This window comes from Haliotis rufescens, unplaced genomic scaffold, assembly GCF_023055435.1.
Source record: "Haliotis rufescens isolate VD_foot unplaced genomic scaffold, xgHalRufe1.0.p SCAF_9, whole genome shotgun sequence".
In the NCBI taxonomy this organism is placed as follows: Eukaryota; Metazoa; Mollusca; class Gastropoda; order Lepetellida; family Haliotidae; genus Haliotis; species Haliotis rufescens.
The window spans coordinates 17,086,399-17,099,020 of NW_025964383.1; the positions used below are offsets into that span (position 1 = coordinate 17,086,399).

The 12,622-nt window shown below is 42.4% G+C and overlaps 1 protein-coding gene across 24 annotated transcripts in view; it reads right to left on the reverse strand.

Annotated features, from left to right (window-relative positions):
• The window catches only part of LOC124119718 (dedicator of cytokinesis protein 9-like), a 190,253-nt gene that overhangs the window by 117,686 nt on the left and 59,945 nt on the right, over window positions 1-12,622 (reverse strand). For all 24 annotated transcript variants that reach the window (XM_046482343.2, XM_046482341.2, XM_046482340.2 and 21 more), the window contains exon 3: window positions 927-1,099. In XM_046482343.2, coding sequence (XP_046338299.2) covers window positions 927-1,099 — 173 coding nt within the window. The remainder of the gene's footprint in view (window positions 1-926; window positions 1,100-12,622) is intronic.

Sequence of the window (12,622 nt, forward strand, 5' to 3'; positions counted from 1 at the left end):
GGGACAACAGGAATGGGCTTCACGGATTGTACCGGTGTAGGGAATCGAATCCGGGTCTTCGTCGTGACGAGCAAACGCTTTAACCCCACCGCCCTGTCTGATGATAACTCATCTTTAGCAACATTTATACATCGATTTGTAATTCCTGTAGTATGACAATGATAAACAGATCACATGTAGTTATACTAACTTACACACAGTCTATAAAACTTTTATTACCCAATACATTATAATGGTGTTATGTTGATGAAAGAAAGACACCAAGCATGGGCTCCCCCATGCCATCCATGTGGGGGTTAATGTGTGTTTGTTGTTTATCACCACTAATAGCAATATTGCAGCTTTATGATCACAGCCTGTAGAGTCTGGATCAGACAATCCAGTGGTTGATATGGTGAGCAACATCCACAGCATTGGGGTATGGGGAAACACTACCATGTCACCCGATTCATATGTGGCCATTACAACCAGCACAGTTTGCTGGGGACCTATTCTAACCCAAGATCGCCATGGGGGCCATTTTGTTGGTTGGTTGGTTGGTTTGTTGTTTAACGCCGCACTCAGCAATATTCCAGCTATATGACGGCGGTCTGTAAATAATCGACTCTGGACCAGACAATCCAGTGATTAACATCATGAGCATCGATCCACGCAATTGGGATCGATGACATGCTTCAACCAAATCAGTAAGTAACCACCCAATCCTGTTAGTTGCCTCTTATGACAAGCATAGTCGCCTTTTAAATCAAGAATGGGTTGCTGAAGACCTATTATACCCCTGATCTTCACGGGTCGAATTTGCGTGGAATACGAATGGAGATAACTCTGTCATGCGACAACGTAAAAGCCACTAGATAATCAGGTCAGAATATAACTTTACATTATCAACCAGTTTGTGATGCTGACAGGGATGGAGGTATACTTACGCAGGTAACTGTTGATAACTGCCCGCATATTTTTCATATTTGAATTTGATCATGTGACATTTGCATGTGTATGTGTCAATACATTGTCGGACCATCAGGTCTTTGGCTTGCTTCTTTGCATTCTTTGGCACAGTGGAATATACAGTCCGGTTCTTCTTGGCCGGCGTCGGGGGCTGGAAAAGATAGAAGCATTTCAATTAATAATACGGTAACTATATAGTTTAATTATTTTTTTTGTTCCCCGAGTAGTCCCACCAAGACACCAGTATCCCACCAAGACACATTTGGGATTGCAATAGAAAGACACAATACACTCTTTAAAATTAATAGGTTTTGAAACAGTGTCACATTTCAAACTAACCAGTTTGAAACACACAATCTAACTCAAACAAAACATGTATTCATAAAGAGCTAAGAATCAAATGCTGAGAATAAAAGTGACTAATTTTTGTTAAAGTTATTTTCGTCTTCCTTTTTTATAGCAATAAATTTCTCGATTGAATATATGTTATATCTATTTTCGGTTTGATTCCTTGGATTAAATTTTTTAATTAAAAAAAAAGAAATATATTGCAAGTGATTCCGTGGCATTTGATTGGCAAACCAAGCAATTTTTGTAACATAAACTGACGTTTTAGGCCACGCCCACTAATGGACTACTGTTTCCTGATTGGCTGACACAAGGGAGTATGTTGCATTATTGTGTTGAACGATGTCACTAATTTCGGATTGTTGTCCTTGGTTGATGCATGTCATCCCATACCAATTGCCTGGATCCATGTTCATGATGTCAATCACTGGATTGTCAGGTCCAAACTCGAGTTTTTACAGACCCCCGTCATATAGCTGGAATATTGCTGAGTGCGGCGTTAAACAACACACAAACAAACAAATCATATTGTTGTCTACAGTTTGTTTTTTGTCGATGATTAAAGTCCTTGAAAATGAAGTCGATTGTTGTGGTCATATATACAATACAACAAATGTACACATGTATTTGTCGGCACCATTAGTACTGGTGATGCTAAACAATCACATGTTCAATGTAAGAATTGATTTCAATATGCTTTATTTACAAAATAAGCACACTAGTTTTTAAGTTGATTTAGCACAATATATTGATGTCAATTCCTAAATAAACATGTTGTTTAACAGCACCTGTAATATTGCTGCCGACATATGCATAAGGACATTTGTTGTATTGCCTGTATGACCAAATCTGAAAAAAATTCTTTTTGGACATTTTTTTTGCAAACGTTCAATGTCCCTAAAAACAATGATCCCTGCATTGCAGACAGCACTATTCCATCTAAAACAGTGTAGCCTGTAAATAACATCTTCCCGAGGCAAGGGAGTTAACTGACTATAAAAGTCCAGTTTCCACCCTTGCCAAAAACTAGTCAGGAATTATAGAGTTACATTTTTGCTGGACAAACAAGTCTATGCATAGTCCATTCAAAATCACATAACAAAATCGACATCCAGTTCACAAACAAGCAGCTTTCGGTTGACTGCATGATTTCCAGAGCATGTGTATTGTCAACTTTGCATCAACAGATATTTTCCAAATATTTTCATGTTTTTAATCAAGGTGCTCAAGGGATTTGGTCAAATCTAATATTATCAAAGCAATACTTCGGACATCATGTATAACACATGTAGCACATGGTGCAGAGTATGAAATACATCGAAAATATTTAACTTAAACACAACATTCTTAATGTTTGACTTTTTCAAATAGCTCCATAATCTGTAGATAAGATGAAAAGTTATCTCCCTTTGGCCAACTGCACTGTTTATAAGTGACAGTTTAAGCAAGGCAACACTTACCTATTACGACACAAAAGATATGCAATATATCTGTGCAAGTTGAGCTTTCCACATCCTATTATTAGGAGGCCTACCTTTTGTCCATAATTAGATAAATTGCCTCGTGTTTAAATTTTGGGTTTCAGTGCATGAATAAATCCAGATCACAAAATGAGTGAGTGAGTGAGTTGAGTTTAATGCCGCTTTTAACAGTATTCCAGTTATATCGCGGCGTGTCAGCTTGATGTGGGCGGAAAGTCCGAAGTGATGCAGGTCTCAGACGTTTACCACTTCGGTGAAACCCATGAGCACAGTATGGTGCTGACAAACCTAGAAACATAATCGGGGCAAACCGGGATTCGAACCCACAATCATAGGTTTTTGGCACAACTCTGCACAATGAATCACGCTGCCTTAGACGACTGGGCCACCCATGCCCCCGTAAATGACATTGAGTCAGCTTTGTGAGTGAGTAAGTTAGGTTCAACACTGCTTTGAACCATCAGTGTTTCAGCTGTATCAAGGCGTGTCTGTTTGATGTGGAGGAAAGCCTGAAGTGAGGCAGGTCTTTCATGTTCACCACATTGGTGAAACCCTCAACGTGTATATTGTGTCAAAAAACAATAAACTTAATCAGGGCAAACCCGGATTTGAAGCCATGCCATGGGAACCTACAGTGAATTGCAGCACTTTCGATGACAGTGCTGTGAACAGATTTTCCATCACATCATGGAGTGTCAGCCTAATTTGGGTGACAAGCAATGAGGGTTAGGACCAGGCTTTTACCCAACACACAAATGGAAGCAGAATAATATTTATTGTACCTACAGCGCATCAAGAGCAGTTATGGGTGTCTGTTATTTCATCCATCAATCATGACCACTGACCACATGATCATTTATTCATTCCAGGCCCTAAGTAATTATCTAAACGTACAGTACACTACACCATTTCATTACTTTACCGGATCTCTATATTGCCTGCAGGGTATCTTACAATTAATTATTGGGGTCCCCTGCACCCCTACTTTTGTGTTATCAAGGATCATAATCAGGTTGTATTTGAGACTTGAACCCACCATCAGCCGATCTTTGTACAACTACGTGAAGCACCCCTGCATTGGTACTGCAGCAAATAACACACAGTCTGACCAAACACAAACCACCTCAACAACAAACTCAGTTGTGAAATGTGAGTGAGTGAGTGAGTGAGTGAGTGAGTGAGTGAGTGAGTGAGTGAATGAATGAGTGAGTGAGTGAGTGAGTGAGTGAGTGAGCAATATCACGGTGGAGGACACTAGAAATGGGCTTCACACAGTGTGTTCCCATTTTAGGAATCGAACTTGGGCCTTCAGCAGGACAAGCTAATGCCTTAACCACTAGGCTATCCCAGCACCCCCTAACAGCTATGGAGCAGACACCAGGTGACTTAATGGACTGGGTCAGTGACTTGGATGTCATCATGCCCCAAAGGCGTGGTTAGTTTCTCTCAATACCAATCACATGATTGTCTGGTCCACATACGATTACTTTCTGGGCGCCGCTGGAACATTGCTGAGTGTGGCATGAAACAACAAACACCACCATGATAATGGCACAAAGTGTATAAAATTCAGAGGGTCATTGGTTCCTTTACTTGTGCTTTGCTCCTGTAGTATTTGAAGCTAAGGACCCACTCAGTCTCCAACATTCAACATGAGGGATATGACAAGGTCTCCTTGACTTTCATGCTTATTCTCTATAACACCGCATTTCTGCATTAGAAACAAAGAAGACTAAAACCTTCAAATCCTCGTCTACATCAGACATGGGAAGGCAACAAAAACCAATGGCACTGAGTATGGAAACATGTGGTGCTGACAGTTGAGGGATGCGGAGGGAGGTGTGGGCGTGTTTCCAACTGTATGGAGCACATCCTCCCTGCTCGCCCATGTGACAACAGATCTCCAGCTACTTAGTGTAACATTACATCTGGAGGTCTAGACTGTAAGCATCTCTCAGTGACAGGCACAGCATTGAGGCACTCAGTCATACACCGTCTCTTTCACAAACGCCACAACCCATAGTTCATGAAACATTCAATAACCACAGACATTCTCACCCCTTCTCAGCTGTAGCATCCCATTCTCACCCCCTTCCCACCTCTAGCATCCCATTCTCACCCCTTCTCAGCTCTAGCATCCCATTCTCACCCCTTCTCAGCTCTAGTATCCCATTCTCACCACTTTCTCAGCTCTAGCATCCCATTCTCACCCCTTTCCCAGCTCTAGCATCCCATTCTCACCCCTTCTCAGCTCTAGCATCCCATTCTCACCGCTTTCTCAGCTCTAGCATCCCATTCTCACCCCCTTCTCAGCTCTAGCATCCCATTCTCACCCCCTTCTCAGCTCTAGCATCCCATTCTCACCCCCTTCTCAGCTCTAGCATCCCATTCTCACCCCCTTCTCAGCTCTAGTATCCCATTCTCACCGCTTTCTCAGCTCTAGTATCCCATTCTCACCGCTTTCTCAGCTCTAGTATCCCAATCTCACCGCTTTCTCAGCTCTAGTATCCCAATCTCACCGCTTTCTCAGCTCTAGTATCCCAATCTCACCGCTTTCTCAGCTCTAGCATCCCATTCTCACCCCTTTCCCAGCTCTAGCATCCCATTCTCACCCCCTTCTCAGCTCTAGCATCCCAATCTCATTACCCTTTCAGCTCTAGCATCCCATTCTCACCACTTTCCCAGCTCTAGCATCCCATTCTCATTACCCTTTCAGCTCTAGCATCCCATTCTCACCCCCTTCCCAGCTCTAGCATCCCATTCTCACCCCCTTCCCAGCTCTAGCATCCCATTCTCACCCCTTCTCAGCTCTAGCATCCCATTCTGACCCCCTTCCCAGCTCTAGCATCCCATTCTCACCCCCTTCTCAACTCTAGCATCCCATTCTCAACCCCTTCTCAGCTCTAGTATCCCATTCTCACCCCTTTCCCAGCTCTAGCATCCCATTCTCACCCCTTTCCCAGCTCTAGCATCCCATTCTCATTACCTTCTCAGCTCTAGCATCCCATTCTCACCCCCTTCCCAGCTCTAGCATCCCATTCTCACCCCCTTCCCAGCTCTAGCATCCCATTCTCGACCCCTTCTCAGCTCTAGTATCCCATTCTCACCACTTTCTCAGCTCTAGCATCCCATTCTCACCCCCTTCCCAGCTCTAGCATCCCATTCTCACCCCCTTCTCAGCTCTAGTATCCCATTCTCACCGCTTTCTCAGCTCTAGTATCCCATTCTCACCGCTTTCTCAGCTCTAGTATCCCAATCTCACCGCTTTCTCAGCTCTAGTATCCCAATCTCACCGCTTTCTCAGCTCTAGTATCCCAATCTCACCGCTTTCTCAGCTCTAGCATCCCATTCTCACCCCTTTCCCAGCTCTAGCATCCCATTCTCACCCCCTTCTCAGCTCTAGCATCCCAATCTCATTACCCTTTCAGCTCTAGCATCCCATTCTCACCACTTTCCCAGCTCTAGCATCCCATTCTCATTACCCTTTCAGCTCTAGCATCCCATTCTCACCCCCTTCCCAGCTCTAGCATCCCATTCTCACCCCCTTCCCAGCTCTAGCATCCCATTCTCACCCCTTCTCAGCTCTAGCATCCCATTCTGACCCCCTTCCCAGCTCTAGCATCCCATTCTCACCCCCTTCTCAACTCTAGCATCCCATTCTCAACCCCTTCTCAGCTCTAGTATCCCATTCTCACCCCTTTCCCAGCTCTAGCATCCCATTCTCACCCCCTTCCCAGCTCTAGCATCCCATTCTCACCCCCTTCCCAGCTCTAGCATCCCATTCTCACCCCCTTCCCAGCTCTAGCATCCCATTCTCGACCCCTTCTCAGCTCTAGTATCCCATTCTCACCACTTTCTCAGCTCTAGCATCCCATTCTCACCCCCTTCCCAGCTCTAGCATCCCATTCTCACCCCCTTCCCAGCTCTAGCATCCCATTCTCACCCCCTTCTCAACTCTAGCATCCCATTCTCACCCCTTCTCAGCTCTAGCATCTGTTTCTCATCACGCATTCGAATCTCAGATTGACTCTGACCATGTCTGTAGATTGTCAGCACCATACAGTGCTCATGAATTTCTCCAAAGTGGTAAATGTCTTAAGGCCTGCATCACATCGGCTCTCCTCCCACGTTAAGAATAGACAACTTCATATAACCGAAATACAAGTGTTGGTGTGATGCTGGCAACATTGCCGATGTACCATTTTTGAGTATTCCTACCTGAGCATGCCATGTGTGACACAGAGTTGGAAACAATAAAGGCATCCCAAAGATGTCTTCGATGAACGAGATCTGCTTTTAATCAAGTAAAGTGGATAAAAGCCTTTCCTCCTGGCTCAAATTAAAGCCAACTTTGCCACACTTTATTGCTTCTCTTAATTCTGTTTGTGGAATTAAAATCTCATAAAAGTGTCTCCTACAGAGAAGAAGCTGTTCCAGATTAAAGGCAGACAGAACAGCGACACAGAGGAAACAAACAGTACAGAGGCAGTATGAGATATCTGTCTTATACCATATCTGGTGACTTCTGACATTGAGCCATGACATATACCATATCTTTAACACACAACTATAACAGACATATACAAAATTTGACCAGCGTTAGAAATTGGCACTAGTCCTGTAGTCTTTAGCCAAACTGCCCAATAGTTAAGTATCATAACGACTAGTAGAAATTTGCCATTTTTAAGGGTTTTGCTATATGTTATCATTATAAGGACTAGTGGACTAAAACTGTTAGTTTCCATCACTGTTGACCATATGCCAACATATAAATCTGAACTTGATGAAGTACACCACATCTGACCATATGCAGTGCAGTGGACTAAAACTGTTAGTTTCCATCGCTGTTGACCATATGCCAACATATAAATCTGAACTTGATGAAGTACACCACATCTGACCATATGCAGTGCAGTGGACTAAAACTGTAAGTTTCCATCGCTGTTGACCATATGCCAACATATAAATCTGAACTTGATGGAGTACACCACATCTGACCATATGCAGTGCAGTGAAACTAAGAGAGGTCCTGGGTTCCTTGAGGTGTTCTCCTATGGTATCAGAATCTAGTGACCACCTATGCCTATAATATTACTTATTAGGGTTACGACCAGGTCCCCTTGACAATGATGGGACATCACTAGATTGACTGCATGTCTTCAAACCCTGGCACCAACGTGGGAGTCATGGCTCATGTCATCCACTGGTTTGTCTGGCCACGATATGTTTACTTATATAATTGTGAGTGAGTGAGTATGGTTTTTCGCCGCTTTTAGCAATATTCCAGCAATATCACAGCGGGGGACACCAGAAATGGGCTTCACACATTGTACCCATGTCGGGAATCGAACCCGGGTCTTTGGCGTGACGAGCGAACGCTTTAACCACTAGGCTACCCGACTGCCCCTACTTATATAATAGGTAGGTGTAATATTGCCTCCTGCAGTGATAAGAACATTTACAATGTTCATTGCCTGATAAGAATCTTATGATCAACATTATCAGTTATGTTCATATATGAAATATATAGTGACATAAATGGGAAATAATGTGATAATCTAAAAATATATATGATCGAGAAACTACAGATCAGCTACTTGATGGATTTGGTTTGGTTTGGTTTGTTGTTTAACGCCGCACTCAGCAATATTCCAGCTATATAACGGCGGTCTGTAAATAATCGAGTCTGGATCAGACAATCCAGTGATTGTTGTTTATCTCCGCACTCAGCAATCTTTCCAGCTATATGACGGCGGTCTGTAAATAATCGAGTCTGGACCAGACAATCCAGTGATTGACATCATGAGCATCTATCCACACAATTGGGACACGATGACATGCATCAACCAAGTCACCAAGCCTGACCACCCGATCCCGTTAGTCGCCTCTTACGGCAAGCACTACTTGATGGAGAAACTACAGTATCAGCCATAGTTATTACACTCGCAAGTCATATGTAGTGGGGGCCTCATCATACAATCATCCAGTCTTCATAATTGTCACATTGATATTTGACTGAACAAAACGTATCCTGTACAGATGATTGACACAAATGCACCGAGCACTACCAGTTGGCGAATGTGGCAAACGCTGATGACAAGAATCACGTTGGGCTTCCTCCAACATCGGGATGATATACCGAGATAAAAGTGAGATGCTGCTCAGGATTTTCAACACGGTGCTAAACCAAACTCACTCACTAACTCAGCAACTGGGTTGTGTCCTTGCATAGGTGTAAAGTCACCTTGGTAGGAGCAGACGTCAAACCTCACATGCTTCTTGACACAAATCAATAAGATTATAATCAATTAAAGATCGATCTGAGAACTATCACTATCAATATGAATTGATAAGTAGACATTACTGGGCCATGGATCCAAATGCCCTGGCATTCTGAAGCATAGACTAACATTTAGTCTCTGAAATCTTATATTACACAATATCCTTCTTGAATAAAAAAAAAAAATATTTCCCGATGCTGATTTCAGAATAGAATATTTTGTGGAATAGAGCTAGCTTGAGCTGGCTAGACTTGCTTTTGTATGGGTTTCTAGATTATTATTTTTTCATAAAATAAATATATTCCACGGTCATGGTGCAGGACTGTCTGAAACACTGCTGAGGTGAGTTTGGACAGTGGCTGAAGCCACCGACTGCTCTGCTGACTGACGAGGAGGCTGCTCAGGACTCTCCCATTATACAGCAACTGGGCCAAGTAGGATGTAAGATGACACTACACCCTTGTGCCAATATTAGTGCGGTTACTGTGTCTACTTGATCCCACAGTTCATATAAATCAGGCTGACAGTGAGGGACAATTGCCACCACATAGATCACATAGGTCACAGCCTGCCAGGGAGGCCAGCATGTCCACTGCCCCCACAACAACCAGTCACAGTAAACTGCCAGGCAAAAGGAAGAATATACACTTGAAAATTAAATTTGACCCAAAAATTACAAAACGTTACTAGGCAGACCTGCTGTGAGACACTCACTGAAATGATTTTGTAAGTTTGTTTGTTGTTTAACGTCACACTCAGACATATTCCAGCAATATGTCGGCGTTCTGTCTGGACCAGACAATCCAGTGATTGACATCATAAGCAATGATCCACGCAATTTGGATACAATGACACGCATCAACCAAGTCAGCGAGCCAGGCCACCCGATCTTGTTAGTCGCCTTTTACGACAAGCATACTCGCCTTTTACGGCAAGGATGGGTTGCTGAAGACCTATTCTACTCCGGATCTTCATGGGTCATGTAATATCGCCTATGATACCCGTATCAAATACATCAGCATCGAATAACCATTTCTTGTTGTTTTATTTAGCAACCATCAAACATGCGTGTATACTTCCTATTGCAGGCAGTTTAATATATGAAAGTAATCAAAGGTTCATGAGAACCACCAAAGTGACCAAACAATTGGAAGCCACACAAATGTTCTGAAAGCAAATGAACCCCCCTCTGTGCTATTCCTAAACTATTCCAAAAGTGTAGACCAGCATCTAGTCTCTAAAATGAACATATCGTATAGAAAAAAAGTTTGATCTTTATAAAAATATAACAAAAAGGAACCCAGAGACTCTCTTCATTTTCAGATACTGCAGTAATCTAGACTTGCCAAACATTAAAGACTTGCATGGGCTGTATTTGATATATTTGTATCAGGGTCTGTAAGACAGACTACCTACAGTGGAGTGAAGGTGGTTACATTGTCACCCAGGCATGCAAAGAAAATGCTTCCATATTTATTTCTGGTGTTGTATGTCACATGGAAAATAGATACAAGGTAATTGTAGGTGTCTACAGAGTAGGCCCTGAGTAGCCCTAGCCTTGCTGCAAGTCTGTAGGGAAGGAACATTCCTTATATAATCATTGTATCATGATAATCAGCAAGTCAGATTGGACAATAGACTAACATCTAGTCTCTGAAATGAACATATTTTACAGAAAAAACAATTGTTAAATTATAAATAAAATATAATAAAAAGGAGCCCAGAGACATTATTTCCTGATACCGCAGTAATCTAGACTTGCCAAACATTATAGACTTGCATGGGCTATTTTGGATATATTTGTTTCAGGGTCTGTATGACAGACTAATTGGCCAATATCACATAGAGACAACAATGTTCAACAGGAACAATGTATGATTGTTTTCTTCTAGATATAGCTAATAATATCGTATCAAATACTTCATTCCTTGGATACTTCTGTAAGTCTAGATTAGCCCGTGAGTGTGGATTCCATTTAATCAGGGACGGTGGATGTGGTAATGACCCAGGCTACACCGGGCCAGACACTCAACTGTTCCCGTATCAATACCTGCTGGGCTAGAACCTAGCACCAGACCACACTCACCCACAGGTTGCTTGGTAACCCCAGATTCAAATATCACAGACCTCAAGCAATCCGGGACCCTCTTAATTTCGAACACTGCCATTTATCATCTACATGAAAAAAATTGTAAATAAAAAATCTACCCCTGTGGGGAATTCCGGGTCAGAATACATCCCAAGCAACCTGACTAGGTCCCTAGCAACCTATCAGCATTCACATTTAATGGTAATTACCAGTTTATTACCAGTAAAATTAGGAATGGACTGGTAATTCATGTGGCTGCCAGCCCCTGTGGACCGGCAAATAAAGCACCTTATAAATCATTGCTGTTGACAAAAACATTGACGATTAATCAATACAGTATATATTTCGAACAAAATCAGCTTGTCTGTTATCATCAGGGTTTCCTGTTGTCTATTTTTAGATCAGGAAATACTGTTTCGCTTTGCTTCGAGGATAAATATTTATTTGTAGTCTTGAACCAAAGTGAAATACTGAAAAAAAGGGAGAACATTATGATTGAACTTTGTGTGAATGACGTGTACATTTAAGTTACTTCAGAGATAAAGTCATTGAATTTGTCCGCCATGAACTTACACTGCATTGAACATGATGTTGAAAGAATTTAAACCAGGCAATTTTCCTATGTTTATTTATTTGTTCAAAGTTAGGACTGACAAAATTTGGAGGAACTGGTATAGTTGCTAGTTCATTGGGATTGGCAGTTTAAAAAGTCAGTGGGAACACCACCTATGCTTGTCTTACGAAGCGACTAAATGGATTGAATGGTTAGGACTGGTGGCTTGCTTGACAGTGTGTCATCCTCTCCCGGGCATTGGATGGTAATCACAAAATCAATCAACAGTTTGTCTGGTGCAGACTTAATCATTTACAGCCTCAGTCATAAGCCGGTAAAGTCGCAGTCAAAAGTACAGTGTCAAAGAGGAAATAAACACAAGATGTTTAATATTTTGGCAGTGTTTGAAATTAGGATGAGTCAAGGTGACAATCCTGAGGTCTCCCTTACAGGAGTCGACTGCCACAGCAGACAACCTCAAGGACCATGGAAAGGCAATGGTGTCTCCTTCATTTCGGGGGCCCCAAGATTCAAATACAGCCAAGGATCCAAGGAACCCTTCCACCCCCTATTATTTTCAGTGCTCATCTGGGATTTGATCCCACTAACATAGGATCCTGGCATCCAAAGGGATCCAACTCTGCACAGCAAATTGTGGTGCATAAGACAACAGGGCAAACATCTTCAAAGTTTAAATGATTTATTTAGGGTAGAGGTAATGCTCCCGCTTTAAAGATTCAATCTAGGCGAGGCTGGCCAGTTTCCTCAAGCTGAACAACTAGAAGTCTCTGCACATCTCATTACTTATCAAGCCATTTCAACATTGGATCAAATTTCCTTCCCTTGTTGCCTTTCTTTCCTTGTCAATTTCCTACTTTTATACATATCCCTCAGTGTAAACACAACACAATCACTCTCAGGA